The sequence below is a fragment of the Ranitomeya imitator genome, chromosome 2 (genome assembly GCF_032444005.1).
Source record: "Ranitomeya imitator isolate aRanImi1 chromosome 2, aRanImi1.pri, whole genome shotgun sequence".
Taxonomy (NCBI): Eukaryota; Metazoa; Chordata; class Amphibia; order Anura; family Dendrobatidae; genus Ranitomeya; species Ranitomeya imitator.
The window spans coordinates 454,678,388-454,704,058 of NC_091283.1; the positions used below are offsets into that span (position 1 = coordinate 454,678,388).

Sequence of the window (25,671 nt, forward strand, 5' to 3'; positions counted from 1 at the left end):
CTAAATATCTTGTTTGGTGAAATATTAAGATTTCGCTTTTCTGCAAAGGGCCAATGCCGACCCTTGAAAATAAGCCCATAGCATTATCAGTCCACCATCACTGGGCCACAAAACCAGTCACAGCTGATTTTGGAAAATTTAGAAGAGAAGAAATGTCATGAACTGACCTGCTACACCGGTGACATCCTATTACATGACCACGTTGGTATTAGTGAGATCTTTAGAATGAGGGAGAATGGCATGGCGAGGGGCTAAATGTTATACACCGGGGGCAATGGCACTGAATGAAAAACCCAAATTCAATTATTAAGATGTGTCCCAATACTCTTGTACACAATATTTCATATATCAACACCAGGCCTATTCATTTGACTCTTCCCACAATCAAAGCAACAACCAAAGAAGAAAACGAAGGAAGCAAATGTCAAAAAATAACAATATATATTTATTACATAGATGTACAACACAATAAAACAATTTCCACATATATAACCTAAATCACAAAAGATACATACTGTCCTCAGCGAGATACACATGCAGTATAGGACTGTATCACAAACGGTCGTGCAAGGCACCCTCACTAAGTCTCCAAAAACAATATAGACAGAGGCACAGATAGAAAAAACTGTTAGACGACTCTGGATATACGCGACCATGGGTCATACATAATAGGTAGAAAAGAATACTGCGTACCCAAAGAAAGCCATATAGGCTATAGGAAAGTAATTAGGTAAAAAGACCTATATAGCACAATGGCAGCTATCCTAATAAAGTGCAAACAGTGCTTAATATAGCAGCCATTGCTAATGCTATCCTACAGAGCCTACCTGTGCTCAAGGGGTAAATCCCCATATATCAAACAGCATATCAAAAGGAGAAAAGGATGCAATACATAACCTGTGTGTGCAGTCCTGTGTGCCCCAACGCACGTTTCGCGTATAGCTTCTTCCGGGGGAGTGTATGTGTGGTTTAATGCAAGAGGGTTTTTATAGCTGATCTTTCATTAGTGGCAGCGGCGTTGTAATGGCGCTCACATGGCTGGTCCGGGCCACAGCGTATGCGCAGATCAGCGTTGCACGTCACCACCGCGCTTCCCCATCTGACGCGTCAAGACGGGGGGCGCGGTTAGCGACGTCATAGACGCCCCGCCGCAACACGGCCAGTAACCCAGACAACCATGGAGCGCACACGTCGCATACAGTCCGAGATAGGGAGGCGTGGTGATGACTTCAATAAGTGGGAAGTGAGGGGCGGAGTTAGCCCTACCAGGAGCGCATTCATCACCGCAGAGCCGAAGGCAGAGACAGCGATGAAGCGCCCATAGAGCAAGTGTATAGTAAATTGTATATATAGAGGGTGAATGGCCAAAGAGGTCTATAAATGTGATGACTAAATCTAAAATCCGTGACATTGGTACATTAGGGTTGAACACAGCACACACACACAGGCAATGCAGCGCCAGTGCTGTATATATTTAGGTAATACATTATAATAAAGTATAAAAAGTGCCAAATTAGGTTCTCTTTAGAGATAAGCAATATATTACATTAAGACATTGTAATATAGAAAGTGCCATTATTATACCAAAAAGAAACATCTCAATAAAGTGACAAGTGCAATAGTATCAAAATGATACAATAAAGTGCAGCATATTCATCAAGACATTTAGTTAGAGTGTACGTAGTGTTACATAACAATCCATCATCTGAATGACACAGATGTGTGTTATATATTAAAATAAATATGCAGTATTTCAAAATCCATGTGAAGGCTTCTAGAGTGAAATCTTCTCATATAACCATAATTCCCTTTCTATTCTTCTTGTAGGCTGGATTCACTGACGGTTTCCCATCTCCGACCCACCACACACCACCAGACGACCCGATTCTCCAAGTCAAATGCCGGGTGCCACCAAATGCTGGTAAGTATATATATTCTAGAAAAAAACTAAAGAAAAAACAGATTAAAAACTAATACAATAAATACCATAAAAACACCTTAAAATCACACGAATTAATAATTAAAGAAAGGGGGCAAAACTAAGTTTCTCATTCAAACCTTTTGGATAAACGCAGTCAATTTTCTTGATCCACCTCGTTTCTAATTGGGCGAGGATTTTCTTCCAGTCACCACCTCGGTGGTTAATAAAGACTTTGTCAATGCCTGACACCCTCAATAGACTGGCATTACAATCATGTTTTTGTTTGAAGTGCCGAGGTATAGGTTTTAATTCAGCCATGTCCGTTATTTCTCGTGCATTAATGATGTCTCTGACATGTTCCCTAACTCGCACTTTTAATGGTCTAGAGGTTAAACCTACATATATCTTTCCACATGGACAACTCGCATAGTATATTACCCCAAACGAATTACATGTTATATGTTGGGTGATAGTGAAATCCTTGGTTCCATCACTGGATATAAATCCTGAGGCCTTTTGCATGTTGGGGCATGCAATGCAGTCGTTGCATGGAAAGAATCCCCATTTTGGTCCTTTGGATCCAAATGCCTTGTTGGGGTCTTCTCCAGGGTAGTAACTATGGACTAAGATATCCTTTAGATTCTTGGACCTTCTATACGTAATGGAAGAAGTATCTCCCAGATGTCCCGTCAAAGTCCGGTCATTTTTCAAGATCGCCCAGTATTTATTAAGTGCTTCCCTCATTTCTCTCCACTTCTCGTTATAAGTGGAGATAAATCTTATAGTTGGAGCTGGTTCTTTTTTCTTGTCTTGTTGTTGTATAAGACTCATTCGATTTTCTGCTTTTGCTCGCCTCCAACCCTTTTTAATACTTCTGTTGGAGTAGCCCCGGCTTCTAAATCTCCCTGCCAATTCATCAGCTTGTTGGTTGAAGAGGGAATCATTGGAGCAAATCCTTCTAACCCTTAAGAATTGTCCCGTAGGGATGGCATTTACCACTGGTTGAGGGTGAGAGGATGACGCATGGAGGAGAGAGTTTACAGCAGTCTCTTTACGATAAACGTCGGTTTCTAAGACGTTAGATTCCCCCTTTCGGATGAGAATGTCCAAGAATTCAATTTGAGTTTGACTGCGTTTACATGTTAGCCTCACATTGATCTCATTGGTGTTTAGTAAACTCACAAAGGACAAAAGTTCTTCTTCAGTGCCCTGCCAAATCATGAGGACGTCATCAATAAATCTCGCCCAAAAAAGGACTTTTTCAATGTCCGCAATGGGGTTAGTGAAGAATATCTGGCGTTCCCATGCCCCTAAAAATAAATTCGCATATGAGGGGGCAAACGCCGCCCCCATAGCCGTGCCTTGTTTTTGTAGATAGACTGTATTTTTAAATAAAAAATAATTATGTTCCAAGGCAAATCCAAGCAGGGACATGAGGAAATTGGATAAACCCACATCATAATTCGACATTGTCAGAAACATTCGCACAGCTCGCATGCCATCCTTGTGCTGAATTGAGGTGTACAGGGATTCTACACCCTGGATGTCGAATTATGATGTGGGTTTATCCAATTTCCTCATGTCCCTGCTTGGATTTGCCTTGGAACAAGGCACGGCTATGGGGGCGGCGTTTGCCCCCTCATATGCGAATTTATTTTTAGGGGCATGGGAACGCCAGATATTCTTCACTAACCCCATTGCGGACATTGAAAAAGTCCTTTTTTGGGCGAGATTTATTGATGACGTCCTCATGATTTGGCAGGGCACTGAAGAAGAACTTTTGTCCTTTGTGAGTTTACTAAACACCAATGAGATCAATGTGAGGCTAACATGTAAACGCAGTCAAACTCAAATTGAATTCTTGGACATTCTCATCCGAAAGGGGGAATCTAACGTCTTAGAAACCGACGTTTATCGTAAAGAGACTGCTGTAAACTCTCTCCTCCATGCGTCATCCTCTCACCCTCAACCAGTGGTAAATGCCATCCCTACGGGACAATTCTTAAGGGTTAGAAGGATTTGCTCCAATGATTCCCTCTTCAACCAACAAGCTGATGAATTGGCAGGGAGATTTAGAAGCCGGGGCTACTCCAACAGAAGTATTAAAAAGGGTTGGAGGCGAGCAAAAGCAGAAAATCGAATGAGTCTTATACAACAACAAGACAAGAAAAAAGAACCAGCTCCAACTATAAGATTTATCTCCACTTATAACGAGAAGTGGAGAGAAATGAGGGAAGCACTTAATAAATACTGGGCGATCTTGAAAAATGACCGGACTTTGACGGGACATCTGGGAGATACTTCTTCCATTACGTATAGAAGGTCCAAGAATCTAAAGGATATCTTAGTCCATAGTTACTACCCTGGAGAAGACCCCAACAAGGCATTTGGATCCAAAGGACCAAAATGGGGATTCTTTCCATGCAACGACTGCATTGCATGCCCCAACATGCAAAAGGCCTCAGGATTTATATCCAGTGATGGAACCAAGGATTTCACTATCACCCAACATATAACATGTAATTCGTTTGGGGTAATATACTATGCGAGTTGTCCATGTGGAAAGATATATGTAGGTTTAACCTCTAGACCATTAAAAGTGCGAGTTAGGGAACATGTCAGAGACATCATTAATGCACGAGAAATAACGGACATGGTTGAATTAAAACCTATACCTCGGCACTTCAAACAAAAACATGATTGTAATGCCAGTCTATTGAGGGTGTCAGGCATTGACAAAGTCTTTATTAACCACCGAGGTGGTGACTGGAAGAAAATCCTCGCCCAATTAGAAACGAGGTGGATCAAGAAAATTGACTGCGTTTATCCAAAAGGTTTGAATGAGAAACTTAGTTTTGCCCCCTTTCTTTAATTATTAATTCGTGTGATTTTAAGGTGTTTTTATGGTATTTATTGTATTAGTTTTTAATCTGTTTTTTCTTTAGTTTTTTTCTAGAATATATATACTTACCAGCATTTGGTGGGACCCGGCATTTGACTTGGAGAATCGGGTCGTCTGGTGGTGTGTGGTGGGTCGGAGATGGGAAACCGTCAGTGAATCCAGCCTACAAGAAGAATAGAAAGGGAATTATGGTTATATGAGAAGATTTCACTCTAGAAGCCTTCACATGGATTTTGAAATACTGCATATTTATTTTAATATATAACACACATCTGTGTCATTCAGATGATGGATTGTTATGTAACACTACGTACACTCTAACTAAATGTCTTGATGAATATGCTGCACTTTATTGTATCATTTTGATACTATTGCACTTGTCACTTTATTGAGATGTTTCTTTTTGGTATAATAATGGCACTTTCTATATTACAATGTCTTAATGTAATATATTGCTTTTCTCTAAAGAGAACCTAATTTGGCACTTTTTATACTTTATTATAATGTATTACCTAAATATATACAGCACTGGCGCTGCATTGCCTGTGTGTGTGTGCTGTGTTCAACCCTAATGTACCAATGTCACGGATTTTAGATTTAGTCATCACATTTATAGACCTCTTTGGCCATTCACCCTCTATATATACAATTTACTATACACTTGCTCTATGGGCGCTTCATCGCTGTCTCTGCCTTCGGCTCTGCGGTGATGAATGCGCTCCTGGTAGGGCTAACTCCGCCCCTCACTTCCCACTTATTGAAGTCATCACCACGCCTCCCTATCTCGGACTGTATGCGACGTGTGCGCTCCATGGTTGTCTGGGTTACTGGCCGTGTTGCGGCGAGGCGTCTATGACGTCGCTAACCGCGCCCCCCGTCTTGACGCGTCAGACGGGGAAGCGCGGTGGTGACGTGCAACGCTGATCTGCGCATACGCTGTGGCCCGGACCAGCCATGTGAGCGCCATTACAACGCCGCTGCCACTAATGAAAGATCAGCTATAAAAACCCTCTTGCATTAAACCACACATACACTCCCCCGGAAGAAGCTATACGCGAAACGTGCGTTGGGGCACACAGGACTGCACACACAGGTTATGTATTGCATCCTTTTCTCCTTTTTATATGCTGTTTGATATATGGGGATTTACCCCTTGAGCACAGGTAGGCTCTGTAGGATAGCATTAGCAATGGCTGCTATATTAAGCACTGTTTGCACTTTATTAGGATAGCTGCCATTGTGCTATATAGGTCTTTTTACCTAATTACTTTCCTATAGCCTATATGGCTTTCTTTGGGTACGCAGTATTCTTTTCTACCTATTATGTATGACCCATGGTCGCGTATATCCAGAGTCGTCTAACAGTTTTTTCTATCTGTGCCTCTGTCTATATTGTTTTTGGAGACTTAGTGAGGGTGCCTTGCACGACCGTTTGTGATACAGTCCTATACTGCATGTGTATCTCGCTGAGGACAGTATGTATCTTTTGTGATTTAGGTTATATATGTGGAAATTGTTTTATTGTGTTGTACATCTATGTAATAAATATATATTGTTATTTTTTGACATTTGCTTCCTTCGTTTTCTTCTTTGGTTGTTACTCTTGTACACAAGTTGCAAGTAGTTTGGAGTCTGGTTAGTGGAAAGGTATTTTACAGGAACACCCAAGCAGAAGAGTGTTTCACCAAGTGCTGAGCCTGCGGAGGTGGAGCATGATGCGGGGATTCTCTCTTTGGTGGTCTTTGCATTTTTAGCCCCAGAGGACCAGCACTAGACATAACACAGTGTATCAGTGGTGGGTATGGATATTGGGTAGGAGTGATAACTGAGACCCACCTTGAATAAGCCTTTCGCACACCTGGTGCACCAAGTGGTAAACTGTGGCAACGGACTGAGGTTCTCCCTGCGATGACAAGATGTGACCTTTACATTACACATCACAGAATTTTTAAAAGTGACCAGCAATCGATGAGAGGAGCACAATGATGAGGACTCAGCTGGTGCGCAATGATTTCCTGTCCCTTCATATTATACAGGATGAGGAAGATGTCTTTTATCAAGAGATGAGCAATTAGTCTGGTGTTAATTGTTACTCACCTTCTCGCCCTTCTCTCCACGGGTGCCAGGCAGACCCTACCAAGGGAGAGAAAACAACAAATGATTACAAAGAAAAATAAATCAAAATAAATAATGAAGACAGTCGGGGGATTTTAGCTAGAGTTCCAGAAAGGGTCTCAAAACTTCAAGACATTGGATGCATTTAATCTTGAAACTACAGGGTGAAGATAGTGATTATTTCTGCCCACAGAGGTTACTACTGAGCCAATGGTTATCCAAGGGGTGACCAACGATGGACACAGAGGGTCTTTACCTAAAAATAAAAGGATTATCCACGATTATAAAAACTGCCCCTCTTTGGTCCCTGTCTTATAATTCACCTTGGCTCCATTAAAGTGAATGGTATTGAGCTGTAATACCACAACCGACCTGTACACAGGTGTGGCACTATTAACGGAAGAAAAAGCCATGGTTTGCTAAACTCATAAACTGAGGGGTAAATTGATACAATGTCACCTGGGGCTTTCCTTCTTCCAGAACCACCTGTAGGTGGCGTGGCCACAAATGTGGGCATCACTATTCGAGAAAGGAGGATGATAATCGAAAACACACATTAGATACTGGCATACTAATAAATTGCCCATCCAGTTGAATATAATTATTATTTTAACTCCTTCCCAACACAGCAAATTTTTGGTTTTGCTTTTTTTGTTTTTTTCCTCGCCTTCTATAACAGCTTGCTTTTTTTGTTACATGTTGTATTTTTCAATGACGCCATTCATCTCACCATATAATGGACTGGAAAACAGAAAAAGAATTCCAAGTGTGGGGAAATTGCAGGGAAAAAAACCACAATTCCAACCTTGCTTATTGTATTTTAAATAAGACCTGGCAGCATGATTCTCCAGGTCACTACTGTAACAGCAATACCAAACTTGTACAATTTTCTTCCTTATTGTATTGGAGAAAATCATAAAGTTAAAAATGTGGGGGTCGTCTCCATTTTTCTGAGACCTGTAACAATTTCATTTTTTAGTCAATACAGCTTATTTTTTGTGGAGCCAGATGACGTTTTTATTCATACTGTTTTGGGATAGATATGACGTTTCGATCATTTCTTAGTTAAAAATTTTGTGCATTGTGATGACCCCCCCCCCCCCCCCCCAAAAAAAAAAAAAGTAAATTCTGGAGCCATCAATTTTTTGTGTATATACTGATCAGGCTAATAAATTTTATGTTGGACTTTTATGGATGCAGCAATACCGCATATGTGCTTTTTTTATTGTTTTTTAACTATTTTTAACTGCAAAAATAATTTTTGATTTTTTTTTCATACTTTTTAATTTTTTTTGTTACTTTTTACTGTATTTATTAGCCCCTTTAAAGAACTTAGACCTGTGATGGTCAGATCGCTTATACTATACCGTATGCAGCAATACTTTAGTATTGCTGTATGTATAAAAAAAGATCATGGTCTCTATTAAATCTCAGCCACAGGCTGGGTTTCAATGGACTACTGTGATTTTGGGCAAGGGGGTCTTCAGCAGACTTGCGCCGTGCATATACAGTGGATGTCGAGAAAGGGTTGAATGACTTTTTGGCAGGTGACCATGCACATCAGGTAACTGACAGATTTCTCTCAGGACCCCCCATATACATGGTTGCTTGGTTCAATGAACATGCATGTGTTCTAAAAGAGGAGAAGGGTTGAACCGCACCCAGACATCTCTGTTGGCAGCCTGAGATCAAAAGGTTCATGTGTTAAGGTTCAGCATGGTAATATCATCATCTATTGGGGAAGAGTGGGAAGGACCCCATAAAAATTAAATGGTTTGGGAGTCCGACTAAAATCAGTAATATTACTGTGTATAGCCAGTTTTAGGCCCCTAAACAGCTTTATATAATCAAAAAACAGTAGAAGGCCAAATAACTGAAAGTCTACATGGGAAATTTTGACAATTATTTTTTTACTATTACCAATAGCTATCTAGCTAGTTGGTGTAATTAAAATACGCCACACACCATACCAGAGCTGGCTAATCTACTTACCGTGGGGCCAACATCTCCAACAGGTCCTCTCTCCCCGGTGTTGCCTTTAAGACCATAAAGTCCTTGAGTGCCCTGGGGTTAATTAAAAAATAATAATCCATCAGTCCACCACTGAGTTCTTGAAGGTTCCTTAAGGATTACACACATTGAAAATGTGTATTGTCAGAGCAATAAATATTGGCAGGGTCAGATGTCATTTGGGCCATTAGGTTATGCAGATAAATCTACTCTTAGGTTGTTCAGACTTTATCCTCCCTTAGGATATTGTCTCCTAGAATTATTGACCCTCTAAAATCTGACATCTTGTACATGGCTTGATGGCAGATTATATCAACCTAATTTTGATTGATTTCTTGAAATATGTCACTAAAGTACAGGATGAAGTTGATGCTGTGGATATCTGGGCTTCAGCAAAGCTTTTGATACCTAAAGACCTGATCTATAAGTTATTGATAATTGTACCACATCCCTGAATAATTAGGTGGATCTGATATCCTTTAGCCTACTGCAGAGTGTTGGTGACACTGTGCCCTGCGGGGCCACTGATCCACATGTTCATGTCTGGATGTGCTTCTTTTCTTGGATTTCTACTATGAATCTCCTAAATCCCCTTTTTTGCACCTGCGCAGTAGCTGTCTCAGTACCGCTATCATTTCACTTCTATTGCACAAACACCAATTTCTCTGATTAGCACATGCACAGAAAAAATTAAGGCTCTTCTTTACAAAAAAAATGTTATTTCTGCCATGCAGGAAGTTTGGCGCTTGTACAACAAAGGCAAAATGATGGTGGTGCTGAGACATGTCTTCATTTCTTCTGACATGATGACCTGTTCGGTGCATACACCATCTTAGGACATGTGTAGTAGAAACCAAAGTATGGTCATACAGCCACAGCAAACATGTGGGCCATTGGTAGCACCCTACCTATAGATGACAGAGGGTGCCCTCTGCCTCTGTCAGGCCACTTAGATGCCTACTGTCACTGTTAACTGTGGCATCTAGAGGATTGAATGGCCAGCGTCGGAGTTAATTTCGATCTTTGTATGCATGGCAGGAGCCTAGCTAACAATGAAAACTAGGCTCCAGTGATGATCGTACTGGCACCACTACTGCGCCTATGCGATCCCATTAACGTAATGCTACGCCATTCCATGACTTACGGTTATGCCACTGAGGCTAAAGAAATTAATAAGATGTTAAACTCAAGAACAAGGAGGCACAATCTAAAATTAGTTGGAGAAGATCAGAAACAATGCTGGAAAATATCATGTAATTGAAAAAGTAGTAGATGCTTGGAACCAACTTTCCGCAGATTTGATTGGAAATGTACAGTTAGTCAACGTACGCATGGGATATACCTGTATCTGTCCTCCTATGACTTATCATGGAGGTTTTATAGATGTGATACCGCAGGACAGCCTACTATAGAAGTCGCTCTACAATCATATCCCATTGCGGCTTCATCTTCCCATAATTATTTTTTGGGTAGTAAGATCAGCATGACTACTGCTCTGTACAATCCTGGCCTTGAAGGATTGCTTTGAAGGTGTTGTATAGGATACGGACAAGTAATGCAATTGTTCTGCTTGATGTTGAGTTGCCCAGAGCTGCCTAACTAACAGGAAAAGTCATTTTACAACTACATCTTATACAGTAGTATTCAAACTTTACACAAAAAAGTTGAAATTAAAGTGAATCTGGTTGGTTTATAAAGGCAACCCCACCAATGCTGGGTCTTGTTGATGGGGGGTGAGGGGTACATTTATGTCAGTCTCACTACCAAACACTGAACTGTTTGGCAGATGCATCACGTTCAAGTAGGTTCCATTGTCCAGGTAGCCATGAACATGTCTGAAATCACCCAGTCTGGTCTCTGCGTAACAACCCAGTAAAAGGAAAGCAAGGTCTAAGTGGTTATCTGACAATATGTGCATTTTACTCACTACGCATTTGACACCTACAACACATGAGTTTCTATATATTATATCACTTACAGGGGTTTTCTAACTAAAGAAAAAAGGTAGTTAAATGTGCATACATTAGTAAATTTGCAACATTTTAATACACTTTATGCCTGGAAGCTGCACCGATTTTTAGTTACAAGCATCAAAAAAGGAACACGGCACAACAGTCCTTTTGTATGGTGCTCAGGTAGGGTCCTATCAATTAAATCCTAGCATTGCAGGTCTTAAATTAGATGCACCTAGCTAGCTTTAACTAAGAATCAGGGCATGTGTTCAGGAATTCATCAGTCTGCTGGATATCGAGCAGAATGGAGTGTGTTGAAGCTGGTGAATGACCAGCTAAAATGTGAGCTGTAGCTGAGAGAGAGACAAGCCAGAGTCTCTCTATGAATGAAGACTGCACAGGTCAGGTAGGAAAGCTGAGCAGTCTGTGAGTTGGAACTGCATAGTAACATGGGGAAGCTGCAGCCTGTTCAGTGTGAACTGTGCCCGGAGTTGAATACTTCTGTTTGGTGCTGGAACCTGCTGGAGCTCATGCTGTAGGGTATACCGAGACTTATAGGAATGTACCTCTTCTGTATATACAGTTTACTCCAGAAGGAAGAATTATAATCTGTTTGAGTGAGCCCACACTGGCATTTATGGGCCTTCAAAATGAACTGTTTATTTGCAGTGATACCTTTGTGCCTGAAAGAGGCTGTTTTTGGTTTTCGAATACCTTGGAGTTTTATGTAAGCAATAAAACTGCAAATGTTTGGACCAAACCGCATTGCCTGTGTGAATGCTACCTAATGCCTACCAGAGAATGTGAATCACATGATAAGAAGCACATGTGGCACCCCAGGAGTTCGGGTACCTGTTGTGAATTCTGTGGCAGAGCTCCCTCCTGTGGTCACGAGTGGTACTGCGGCTTCTGAGTTTCCTTCCTCAGGTGATGTGGTGAAGTCGTTAGGTGCTGCTCTATTTAACTCCACCTAGTGCTTTGCTCCTGGCCTCCAGTCAATGTTCTAGTATTGGTCTTGCTTCCTCCTGGATCGTTCCTGTGGCCATCTGCTCTGCATAAGCTAAGTTTTGCTTGTGTTATTTTTGTTTTGCTATTTTTTCTGTCCAGCTTGCTTAATTGGTTTATCTTGCTTGCTGGAAGCTCTGGGACGCAGAGGGAGCACCTCCGTACCGTTAGTCGGTGCGGAGGATCTTTTTGCCCCTCTGCGTGGTTGTTTGTAGGGTTTTGTGTTGACCGCAAAGTTATCTTTCCTATCTTCGGTCTGTTCAGTAAGTTGGGCCTCACTTTGCTAAATCTATTTCATATCTGCGTTTGTATTTTCATCTCTACTCACAGTCATTATATGTGGGGGGCTGCCTTTTCCTTTGGGGTATTTCTCTGAGGCAAGGTAGGCTTGTTTTTCTATCTTAGGCCTAGCTAGTTTCTCAGGCTGTGCCGAGTTGCATAGGGAGCGTTAGGCGCAATCCACGGCTGCCTCTAGTGTGGTTGGATAGGATTAGGGATTGCGGTCAGCAGAGTTCCCACGTCTCAGAGCTTGTCCTATGTCTTTTGGTTATTGTCAGGTCACTTTGTGTGCTCTGAACTTCAAGGTCCATTGTGGTTCTGAATTACCTAATCATAACAGGTACCACAGTAGTGCTGCCTTCCTCTCGGGGAGGGTAGTGCTATGCCTGGAGACAAGAGGGATCCTTTTGGCAGGTAATTTCACACACAATACCTTCTGAATCCAGGCCAGGAGGGGGAGCTCAAAGCCTGGTTTTAGGGCAGCTTCCCTGAATAAAGATCCTCGTCTGGAGGAGTCAGACAGTTGGTCCAGAGAAACCAGAGAGTGCAGTTCAGTCTGGAGCAGACAGGAAAGAAGCAGAGGAGAGACTGAGGGCTCAAGGAGGCAACGATTAGGCCCCTAAGAGCCAGAGTGCAGAAACTGGGCCCCGGAGCCCGAGGTTCCGGATAGCTGTAAGGTCCACAGCAGAGCCAGAGGGCATAGGACAATAAGTATACTGCCCATACCATACCTGAGGCAAAGCAGCAGATAGAGCCTGGAGTCCCTGTGTTAGAGACCCCCAAGAGTACAGCTCAAGCTGCCTGCTGTGCAGGTTCTGTCCCAGGACAGGAGAGAGAAAGGAGCACTTTGCCAGCAAACCACAGGTAGCAAGGTACGAGAAACCCAGCGCATAGAGGAAGGCTCCCAACCTGACCTGCCAAAGGGACTTCTTCTTGTTTCTGGGCTGCCTGGACTCCTTCTGTACCTGTTGCCGGTACCCTGGACTGAGGCCTACTACAACTCCAGTAAACCAGGTAAAGACTGCAACCCTGAGTCGTCTGTTATTTACCGCCAACACATCATCCCTGCCATATACCTTGGGAGCCCTGGAGACCTCGCTTCACCTATGGGAAGCGTCACCATCCAGTCGCCATACCATCACCCCAAAGGACCACTTTAAGCGGTGTCGGTCCCTACTGACCGAGAACCACAGGTGGCGTCACGAAAATAGACTTTCACAATACCCCTTAAAAGACCGTTCCCCTTTAATTGAGTCCCAGGGCCACGGACTGGGTCGCGGCCACAGTGACATTCCCTTTAAGAGCGACCGGACCCAGTACCGAGTATCCCCATTGCCCTGGTGGGCAATTCACACACATAGAATAACACATGATAAGAAGAATTCAGTAATCTTTTTCAAATTGCAAGGTACATTTGTTCTGTTTATTATTCAGGAATCCCAAACCTTGACATTCTGGACATATTATATGACTTTAAGAATTTTTTCTAGAAAAAAAGCTCAATGAGTGGCAGTATAACTGCACTGATGACCGGTCCTCTCACCAGAATAGCTATACCGCCACTCATGCTTTTTTCTACATTGTAATAAGCTACTGAAATCTGATGTATGAGAAAGATCAGTCAGATAATCTGACCAAAACATCACATTTTAGGCTGGCTGCTAAGGTCAATAGATGAGCCAGTCCTTTTCTCTGTCACAGCTGATTAATCAAAGCTCTGGACAAATCTCAGAAGTTACATAATTTATTAATGTAAGCACCTTTAACTACATTTTTTTTTCATCTGGGCAACCTCTTTAACATAATTTTTAACTTAATCCCAGTGCATAAAAGTATCCCAAGAGAATCACTCCCAATCACCCCATGCATCACATACTAAAAGGGCTCTATAGGATAAGAAAACAGGACTTTTGGTTGCTTACCGTAAAATCTGTTTCTCAGAGTAGTAGATCCTGGAGGACGAGGGCTTCCTAGCCTGGATCATGGTGTGAATCACCTGCTCCAAAAGGCCGGATGCTCTTAGAACTGCGGTCTCAACAGCCACGCCGTTAAACTGAGTGATCGAGAATTCGGGTGGCAGATTGGGCCCTGAGACAGAAGATCGGGCCTGTCTGGAAGGCGCCAGGGGGCGTCCGCGAGAAGATTGACGATCTCCACAAACCAAGCTCTCCTGGGCCATTTTGTGGTGATCAGAATGACCGGCACCCCTTCCGTTTTGATCTTTTTCAAAAGCTTGGGAAGTAAGGGAAGGGTGGAACAGATAGGGCAGCACGAACTGCGACCAAGGAATGGTCAGAGCGTCGACACCCACTGCAAGGGGGTCACGAGACCTGGAGACAAACCGATGAACCTTCCTGTTCATTCAGGATGCTGTGAGGTCCACATCCGGAGTGCCCCCATGAAGACAAATCTGATGGAAGACCTCCGGATGCAAGGATCATTTCCCTGCCGTGAGACCCTTGCGGCTGAGGAAGTCGGCGGACCAATTGTCCACGCCGGGGATATGTACCACGGAAATCACCGGAACTGTGGCCTCTGCCCAGAGGAGGATCTTGGATACCTCGGCCAAGGCCAAGGAGCTCCGAGTCACCCCATGATGGTTGACATATGCCACCGCCATGGCATTGTCCTTCTGGATTCGAATCGGTAGACCCCTGAGAATCCTTTCCCAGTGACGAAGGGAGAGAAAGATAGCCCGAATCTCAAGAATGTTGATCGGCAGAGAAGACTCCTGCGCCGACTATCGACCCTGAACAGTCAGGTGGCGAAACACCCCAGCTGAGCAGGCTGGCGTCCATCGTCACCGCCTTCCAGTGAACTGGAAGGAAGGACCTGTCCTGGGAGATGAGAGGTGACGTCAGCCACCAGTTGAGGGACCGCTTGACCCGGGAAGAGATTCGGATCGGACGATCCAGAGAGAAGACAGACCTGTCCCACTGTGACAGAATGGCCTGCTGAAGAGGTTGAGTGTGAAATTGGGTGAAGGGAATCGCTTCCAATGTTGCTACCATCCTCCCCAGAACCTTCATGGCTGATCGGAAGGAGGGGAGCCGGGGACCCTGGAAAAAGCATACGTCGCGACGAAGGATGGATCTCTTGTCTTAGGGAAGGAAGACTTTGGTCTGACTAGTGTCGAAGAACATGCCCAGAAAAATGAGGCGCTGGGAAGGAATAAGGCAGGACTTCTTCCGGTTGACCAGCCACCCGAAACGGGCTAGGGTGTTGAGGATGATGGACAGACTTTCTTGAGCCTGAGAAAAGGATGGAGACTTGATGAGGATGTCGTCGAGGTACGGAAACAGAACCAGGCCTCTGACTCTCAAGATGGCTATCAGTGCCGCCATGATCCTTGAGAAAACCCTGGGAGCGGTTGCGAGACCGAACGGCAGGGCGACGAACTGAAAATGGTCCTGGAGCACCGCAAAGCGCAGGAATCGGTGATGTCCTGGGAATATCGGGACATGGAGGTAGGCGTCCTGAATATCTATGGAACATAGAAATTCCTGAGCCTCCATGGAAGCTATTACTGAACAAAGGGATTCCATCTTGAAGTGACTCAGACAAACTCTCTTGTTCAGCAATTTGAGATCCAGGATGGGACGAACCTTGCCGTCTTTCTTCGGTACCACAAAAAGATTCGAATAGAAACCTGTGAACCGTTCTTTTTCTGGGACGGGAACGACTACCCCGGTTTTGAGGAGAGAAGCGATAGCTGCGAAGAAGTCCGGAACTAGAGCGGAATCTCTTGGAGGTCGGGATTCGAAGAAACGATCCCGGGGTCGTGAAACGAACTCTATTTTGTAACCTGAGGATACAACTTCCCTGACCCATGCGTCCTCTACTGAAGAGCTCCAGACATCCCTGAAAAAAGAGGAGAAGTGGACTGGGGTTTTGCTGAGAGTCATGCCGAGGTGGATCTTCCAGTCCTGGATCTGGAGGATCTACCCTGGGAGTAGCGAAGACGCCAGGAAGGAGTGGGTCTAAAGGATACCGTCTTCTTCTCTTGACGTGCCTGTGGCCTCTGTTGCTGCTGGGACAATGAGTTTGACACCGTGAAGCGACGAAAGGGCCGAAAGGACCGAAATTGACGTCTAGGAGGAGGGCGATGAGGTTTGGCCTGGGGAAGAAGAGAGCTTGTGCCCCTGGTGGCGTCCTTAATGATTTGGTCCAGCTTAGAACCAAAGAGAAGTGAACCTTGAAAAGGCAGGCTGGTAAGGAACTTTTTAGAAGACAAATCCGCCTGCCAGGCCTTGAGCCAAACGGTCCGGCGGATGGCAACAGCATTGCTGGACGCCTGAGCCGCACAAGACGCGGCATCCAGGGAGGGGGAGACCAGATATTCACCCGCGTGAGAAATCTGGTTGGCAAGCTCCACCAGCTGTCCGGGTAGAACCCCGTCCAGGATGCCCCAACGGAGTTGTGTTGTTTGGCCCATTGGGATACGGATTTTGAACCCCAAGTGGAAGCAAAAGTCGGGCAAAGACTAGCTGCAGCCGGTTCAAAGGCTGACTTCGTGAAAGATTCTATGACTCTATCATTAGAATCCTTCAGAGATGCTCCGCAGGACAGTGGAAGGACCGTGTTGGTGGACAGCCTGGAAACTGGAGAATCCACAGAAGGAGAAGCAGTCCAATTAGCGGTGAGCTCCGGAGAAAAGGGATATGAAACGCCAAGTCGCTTTCCTCTCTGAAAGCGTCTGGTTGGGTTCTCTCTTTCTCTGGTCATGATCTCCTCGAATTCAGGGTGAGGAGCGAAAAACTTGGAAGCCCGTCTAAACGAAACCGCCTGATCTGCGGGTTCCGTAGAGGACTCCTTGATGCCACAGTTATGATATATCGCTCCAATGAAATTCTGAATTCTATCCCTCATGGTAGCGATCCAGCTCCGAAACATCCCACGAAGGCGCATCAGAGAACTGATTAGCCTGACTAAGGAGAGGGGGACCGGGGGAAAATCGACCGCAGAGAAGAACCGTGTGGCGAGTTGGAGCGAGAAGAGGACTCAGACCGGCATTCATGTCTGGACGTTTTGCAGCTTATAATGGAGGGCTCGGACGGAGGTTCCTGCGTCCCGCTGGCTACTGCGGGAGTCTGCAGGGGAAGTCGGTCCAGCACTGACACCAGAGTTTGAGACACCCGTGTTAGATCCACCAGCAATTGTGACAGAGCGGAAACCCAGCCTGGGGTGGGGGCATCACTCTCAACCGGGGCGGCCGGGGGATCCTGGGCGGTGGGAACAATCGGGTTGCTGCAGGCCTGACAGAGTGGAGAGGACTGACCTGAGGGAAGTTTGCAGTTACAAGACGAACATGCAAAGTATTTGACTAAGGCAGAGGAATTAGAGGAAGAAGAAGGAGGATGAGAGCAGTCCCATTTAGAGGTAGACATTTTGAAAAGGTCCCTTAAGAAAATGTCAGAGGGTTAGGGGACAGGGGGGCAGAGGGGAGTGTCAGTGTGCAGAGCTACTCACGGCAGATGAAGCAGTTCCAGACGGAAGACGCAGCCCAGCTTGTAGATGGTCCCTCAGGGAAGAAAGCCTTTCGTGGAAGGGAATGTGAATCCAGCCAAGGGGACCTGAGACCCGCAGTCGTCCACTGCAGCGCACAGAGGAGTTAAGAGGCGTGCGTGGTCTCAGGAGCACTAAGATGGCGCCGATGGGTGGAGCAACGCTGAGGGAATGATGGTCGGGTGGGAGAAAAGCCCGCCCAAGTAAAGGGGAAGTAGGCGGAGTGGAGTCACCAGAAGTAGGCCCCGGGAGAAGCCTGGGCCTAAATTAGAAACCGATGATCGTCGGAGAGCGCCGCGGCACCGGTGCTGCCCAGCTAGAAAGAGTGGCCTCGGAAGAGCGGCGCGGCAGACTGCAAGGCCGCCACGTCAGCAGAAAAGAGCGCGGCCGCAGGATAGCACATCGCCGGAAGTAGGCCCGGAGAGAGAGCGGCGTGGCAACCTGCAAGGCCGCCATGCCAGTAGAAAGGAGCACGGCCGCAGGAAAGGTAGCGTGGCTGCCTGTAGGCCGCCGCACCGGGCAAAAATGTGGCCACAAGGAACACAGTGCGGCTGCCTATGAGGCCACTGCGCAGGGCACATAGAAAGTGCCGCAAATGCAGCCATGACCCCTGCCCTCTTCTGGGACCCCTTTGCTGCCTGTGGGCAAGAAATGGGAGGCAACGCCGACCAAGCCAAAGGCTGCCTGGAACACTGTACCAAGCAAAAAGGAAACCCAAGGTACCACCCGTGACTACAGGAGGGGTTCTGGGAATACTCACCTACAAACATCCCACATCATCCGTTACTAACCTCAAACCTAATGGGGAAGGTATCAGACGTCCATGGGAGCTGGAGATGGACGTCCTCGTCTCCGCGACCGACAGGCTCTGGTGGGCGAGTGGGTGGGGGACAGAGCTAGGACCGGACTTCTAAGCACGCTTGTGTGCTAGGCTCTTGGTCCTGCTGAGGGATCTATGAGGATACGGGGTGGCAGTACACGCCGTACTCATAGTCCGTATTGTGGGATTACAGGTGTGACTGTTCACCCTGTATCCCTTCCGGAAAAAACCTGAAAGAAAAACGACGCACATTGAGGTAGATAAGGGTCTAATGAAAGACCCATGTCCACCTCCTACTGACACTAAGCTAAACTGAAGTGCATAATGCCAGTCGGTGGTGTGTACACTGCAGAGGAGGAGCTAACTTTTTTTGCGTATAGTGTCAGCCTCCTAGTGGCAGCAGCATACACCCATGGTTCCTGTGTCCCCCAACGAGAGGCGATAGAGAAAACTGATATGTCTCCATGGAACAGTGCCACTCCTGACCAAGGGTACTGACTAGTATTGCAGCACAGCTCTACTGAAGTGAATGGAGCCAAGCTGCAATACTACACACAACCTGTAGAAAGACTTCTAGAATTGCTTTAGAAAAATATCTAAAAAAAAACAGCCATGTTTTTCTACTCTGTGACAACCTTGATAAAGTTTCTACTGAGTCCATAGAGTGGGGAAAGACCTCAAATGATGATTATCTCATAGAATTCCCCTCCAAATAATAAGGAACCGACTGTAGGAAAAAAATCATTAATTTTAGTCATCTTGACTGGTACCGCAACAATATATCTCAATGTACTTGTTCCTGACTTATCTGGATGTGATGGTGTTCCAGCTCTAAATGTCTGTAATATATTATATATAATGAGACCAATTTCAGATTTCTAACTTAGTATTTTCCTGGCCTCGCTTCCCTGATCTCTGGCTATGTATTAGAGGAATGCTATAAATAAAAACTGCCCTATATAGAAGGCTTGTTGCTACAATGACAAATGGACATTCGTTCCTGGTCTAGATGTCATATAAGAAGTCAAACATTGGCAACTAAGAATGAACCACATTATAACGGGATTTAGTCAGAAGTCCACATACTGGGCACTAGCCCATAGAGCCAATCCTACCTGATCTCCTAAATGTAGGTTCACAAAACTTTCATCATTGGTACACATCGGGTAGATTTTTCAATGATACCCTTGGGTGCATTTTTTAATTACTTACTACTATGTATCTATGCAGTTGTTTTTTTTCCTATGTTTTGGCCATTTGTCTTCTACAGCCTCTAAGTATGAACGTACGTTCATTAATTCTGCAGTCAGTTAGTACTACGTTACATAGAGGCTGAAGAAGCCAAACTAACAAACATTTTCATTTATTAGCCAATGAGGGGAGCACAACCTTCATCAAAGTGGTCACATACCGCACACTATGCCATCCTACAGTATGTGGCCTCTAACCATTTGGTCACAGACATACCATGCTTGCCTGTGGCATCAAATGTGTATTTTCCATGCCAGAGAGGAGTAGCACAGAGTGTGAGATCAGGGCTGGGTAAGTACTAATGGTGTACTGTGTGGGCATCCCATATACTAACAGAATAGGATCTCCTGACCTGGGTAAGAAGCTAGATGAAGTGGAGGCCATCTAGTTGCAGTTTTATTGAAGTATTGAACATATCAGTTATTTTCCATCTTAAGAACTAACATAAATTACAGTGGAGACTACATGGACGATCCCTTTCTTTCTCGTTTATGTAGATAAGAGGACCTAAATTCTCCAAATAGATGCCAATTCCACTTAAAGGTCTACAATTGATCGTACATTTATACCTTTGACATTTATCACATATCAAAGGTATCAGATGGCTTCAGTTTTATTGCAACCCTTTGTATTGGTTCGATAAAGAGTGTGGCCCTTGCAACAAAAATCTTGTGACTCACTGCTATATACCTTGAATCCTGTGTCAAACACGCCATTACACTTTAGTGGTTCATAAAAAGGTACTTGTGTAAGATCACCTTAAGATGTTCATAAGACGGCAACATGTCCGGGACCCACCTTACACTGTGTGCCGATTTATTAGGCAATTGGTATTTTGGATGATTCATTTTATTTTTGAACAAATATTGTCGGTTAATCCAAAAGGTTCATAAACCTGACACCTGAATATTTAAGAAAGTAAAAGTGAGTTTTTGTCTTTCTAGGCCGGGATCACACATCCGAGAAACACGTCCGTGACTCGCATGTGAAATCTAAGCTCTGGCGCCGGCACTTCGGAGCGGAGCGTGCGGCCGCATAGCAACACATGGAGCCGCACGCTCCGCTCTGGAGTGCCGGCACCAGAGCTTAGATTTCACATTCGAGACAAGGACGTGTTTCTCGCATGTGTGATCCCGGCCTTAGGAGATTATCCATGAGTGCAGAATTATTTGGCATCTAAATGAAAAACATCAATTTTCTCATCTCAGTTTATTTTCATCTGTTACAGTGAGCATAATAACCAAACAGCTCAAAATGTACAAAATTACATTTCTGACATTTCAAAAAATAATATCAGGACCAATCTAGCCGCACTTCTTTTCGATAACAGTTATAAAGCCTTCCATCCAGCACCAACCACAGCCTCCAAGATCCTGATCACAGAGGTGACTGTTTTCCCTCACTGTAAATCTCCCATTTAAGAAGGGTCCACAAGTTTTGAATAACATTTAGGTCAGGGAAGGAAGGGGCCATGTAATTATTCTTTAATTTAAAGTCCTTTATTGGCAGCTGGGCAGTGGAGACTTTGATGCTGCAATGGAGAATTATCCTGCATACAAATAATAGTTTTCTTGACTTTTTCCTGTACCACTGCTTGAAGAAAGTAGATGTAGGTTTGAGAGTTCATTTTGAATCCATCTTCAACCTGAAAAGGTCCAACTAGCTCACCATTAGTGATACCAGCCTATAGCTGTAACCAAACCTCCACCTTGCTTGAGTCTGAGTCGAAGTGGAGGTCTGTGCCCATTGCAGATCAAGCCAAGGACCTATCCATCTGGTCCGTCTATACTCACTCTCATCTTGTCAGTACATAACACCTTTGAAAATTCTGTCTCCAGTTCTTTACTTGGCCCAGCCAGTTCTGACATTTCTCTTTATATGCCTTGTTCCTTAGTGGTCAGGCTTCAGCCTTCCTTACCTTGGCCGTGTCTCTGATCAATGAACACCTTGTACTTCTGGGCTCTCCAGGGAGGCTGCAGTTCTGGAATGTGGTAGCACTAAGGGATAATGGCTTCCTGGTTGTTTCACGCTTGATTTTTCTCAAATCTTTGGCCGTTAATTGCGTCTTTTTTCCTCAACACATTTTTGCGATCCTGTTGATTATCTGCCACAAAAACTTTGATAGTTCTTTGATAGTGTTCCAATATATCTAAGCAATGTCAGGAAGTTTAACAATTTTTTTAAAACTTTTCAGAGTTAGTTAAATCTTTTTTTGACCCATTTTGCCTAAAGAAAATAAAAAGCCTAATAATTCAGCACACCTCGATAAAGGGTGCTGATATCCTGAGCCGCACCTTCATCATTACACATCTGATTCCTCCAATTAAGCAGTCAAGTTTATACATCTTGGAGTTTAAAAATCTACATAAGATGATGATATGGTGAAAATATTCACTTGCCTAAAAATTCTGCTCACAATATAGTTCTGCATAACCCAGTTTAGGTGACCTTGGTGATCTCCTTGGGTTCACTGAAGCTAGGAACAAGTTTTGGGGTTCCAGCCCTAATTCAGTTATTTGAAACAGACCTTATTATGATAACTGCATCTTCAGTATTGAAGTCAATTGGCACAAAGAAGCAAAGTAATTGCAGTCATGGGGTAAGAGAATCGATATTAAGAAAGGGCAATAGATCATTTTAGGCGTCTTGTCCAAAAATCAACAAAAAAAACAAAAGATAGTCAGCTCACCTGAATATCGGCTATTCCACACCTGTTCCTGCATGGAAAAGTTGAGCACTCAGTCCACAGAAAAATCGATGAATCCAGCAGGAATGTAGTAAAATCAGTCAATTTATTTCTTCATTTTTTAAAAAAGGAAAGGGCTGTATCCTATGGTACATCACTTGTAAATAAGTTATAATTTCTTACAGCATTATGCACACATGGCAGGGTTCTTCCAACGCGTTTTGACTAACGTCTTAATCATGGGGTGACGTTAGGTGATTAAGACGTTAGTCGAAACGCGTCGGGAGAACGCTGCCATGTGTGCATAATGCTGTAAGAAATTATAACTTATTTACAAGTGGTGTACCATAGGATACAACCCTTTCCTTTTTTTAAAAAATGAAGAAATAAATTTACTGATTTTACTACATTCCTGCTGGATTCATCGATTTTTCTTGTCCATAAATATTCTAACATCGAGCACCAAGGCATGAGTATCTACAATGAAGGAATGGTTCTTACCCGAGGTCCTGGTGGTCCAGGCATTCCAGATATACCCTCCACACCACGAACGCCCTGGAAATAAATATCAGCCAAATAATATAGTGTGAGTACGCATGAAATCCACACAAGACGTGGGCACCAGCATATGGTTAATGATGTATTGTACAAGCTTTGTCTTGCTATGAGTCAACTCGACAAGTTCATGGCTATTAGCATTTTTTATCAAAATTACAGAAAAAAGTGATTTATAGAAAACCCAGCTGCCGTTCTCTGCAGTGAGCAAAATCCAACTGTATATTAAAAGGTCACATTTGTCTGGAGAGTTTCAGAAGCATAATGAGCTGTCACCGTGATGCGTGGCTTGCTGCAAATGTTGACAATTTAGAAAACTGCGTGAAAAAAAGTTATAAAGAAGGAACTACATGTATCGGACTGGAAGCATAGAAAAAGTTATTTTGGCAGGATCTTCGCTCTCCATGTTTATTCAGGCAACTGGTGGCATTGGGAAGCGGGATAGAGGAAGTGATAAACCCATGGCCAACGCACAAGAAAAAGACTTAGCCATAAGCGGTTGGCTCTAAATTCATCGCTGAATGTGACTTTCTTCTGCTAAACATTTGATGGCTACTATTGTGTAAGAACTGCACCCCATCATCTGGCAGAATGCTAAGCAGTGTTGGCCCTGGCGAAAAATATTGTCCATAGACATTTTAATCAATAATGACTAATCATTTCGACAAATAGTCATTGTGACCAAGCAATATTCACCATATTGTACTGATATTAGCCTATAAAGCACACTACCATCATCCATGCAAAAGTTCCTTCACATATATTGGCTGCCATGTTTTCATGAGTCAGCAAGCAGGTGCTGAGTGTCAGGAGGGTATCAACAACTCACTTCATCTTGGTAAGAGTGTGATGAACCCACTCATCGCCACCATGCCTGTCTTCACAATTATGTCAGAAGAATCACGTAATGCGGTCTTCCCACTTGTACCAATGTGATGTTCCGCACCCTATGGGGTCTCTGGGGACACGTAAGGTCAGCTTGGTACAGTTTTACACAGACACCCCCTATCTTTATGGGACCATTGAGGCATGGGGAGTGAGAGGATGTGGCCCACGCAGTCGGTGACATGGCACCACACTCGATCACAACCCTGACAGGCTGAGAGGCCCATTTCACGAGCACCAGTGAATCAGAGCTCTGCCAGCCCAGTAGGACTGCCACCAATTTCTCGTTAAACATAAGCCATGTCCATTAACAGGATTATATCGGGCCAGAAACCAGCCCCGATACCATGCAAAGTAAACCGAGAATGCGGGCATGTGGATCGAGATAAAAGAGCAGCCTAAGGTTAAATTATATATTTAATCGCCTTTAGGGCACACAAGACAAGACACTACATGCACAATGGTTATGCATATACAATGGTTAGATATGCAAATACGGGTGAAGTACAAAAGATATGAGTAGACGGATCATGTCAATTATCCATTTGATGTGTGTGCTCTGGGCCGTTATTCTACATGGCCTCCCAATTTCGAAGTGAACAGCAAGCATAACAGAGAGACCACATGGCCTTACATAAGCCTTTATCCCCTTGTTTGGTCATACCCTTTTCCGCCTCAGAAGGGTCCTTATCCCCCTCTCCTGGAGATTTGTAGCTACATCTCCCAAAACCTGTGATCCTAACTTCCCAATGGAAGGTCATAGGGCAGCATCATCGGTTCCAGACAGGCCCCAATTATGCTTTGAGACCAAACACTGTATTGCTACCTGGCTCCTACTACCAATCTACCTGTCCATCTCTCCTTATGAAATCATAGCTGACTCAATAAAGCAGTTAGACCACATGGTATCCACAGTGGTTTTTCCTGTAGGAGCTTGGAGACTAGAAGGTAGGTGATGATGGGGGGGGGGGTGAATCTCTTCTCTGAAGTTGAGAAGGCTTGGCCTCGCATAGCCAGGTGGTGTCCTGTTAGAGCTACCCATGTAAGCTGCCATTAAATCCCCCCATCCTTCACAAAGAGTATTTAGGTACTTGACTAGGATGGAAAACTGAATCTTGCCCCTGTTGAATAGGAGTCTAGTGTCATTGTTATAGTCAAATGAAATGATACATATCGTATAAAAGGGTTCTTTTTTATCCTGAATTCAACCCTAGAAGATCACTGGATATGTATGTTCATCCATGGACTGGGATTAGGTTGGATGTTGGCCCCAGACCCCAAATAGCACAGGTCACAAATATCAATGCCAGACAGATTTCTTTATACCCATTTTCCTAATCCACAATGAAGAAGACAAATTCTCTTCAGCTGTATTCCATAAGCTCAGGGACCAAGAAATTGGGGTCACAAGCTGCAGTTGCCCAAATAGGGGCAGTGGTACTCTTTCAAGAATAACAGGAGAGGTTGCACATTCCTACATCTTGGTCTGCTTCCTGCCATACTGAAACAAGCATGTATGTATTTATTGTAGCCAAGGCAGCCTGCCCTAAAAAATCAGATGTAGAGGACTCAATTCTGTAATTAATTGACAATGCACAATAGCCAGGAGTGTAGTGCGCCCAGAGTCTGTCTCTTTTTCCCAAGAAGTCGGAGCAATGCGGTATAATGTTATCCGCATCCAGTATAGCTGTAATGACTAAGAGGCAATATGGTAATATTACCACTAAATATGTCCAACATCTATCGCACCTTCCCCTCTGTACACATGGAGGCTCAGTTTAGCAG

The 25,671-nt window shown here is 44.2% G+C and overlaps 1 protein-coding gene across 1 annotated transcript in view; it reads right to left on the reverse strand.

Annotated features, from left to right (window-relative positions):
- Positions 1-25,671, reverse strand: part of COL20A1 (collagen type XX alpha 1 chain) — a 168,603-nt gene that overhangs the window by 14,036 nt on the left and 128,896 nt on the right. Inside the window, exons 31-34 of the mRNA XM_069751130.1 lie at positions 22,948-23,001; positions 8,931-9,002; positions 6,921-6,956; positions 6,660-6,726 (exon numbers count right to left, since the gene is read on the reverse strand). Of these exons, the coding sequence (XP_069607231.1) occupies positions 6,660-6,726; positions 6,921-6,956; positions 8,931-9,002; positions 22,948-23,001 (229 nt within the window). The remainder of the gene's footprint in view (positions 1-6,659; positions 6,727-6,920; positions 6,957-8,930; positions 9,003-22,947; positions 23,002-25,671) is intronic.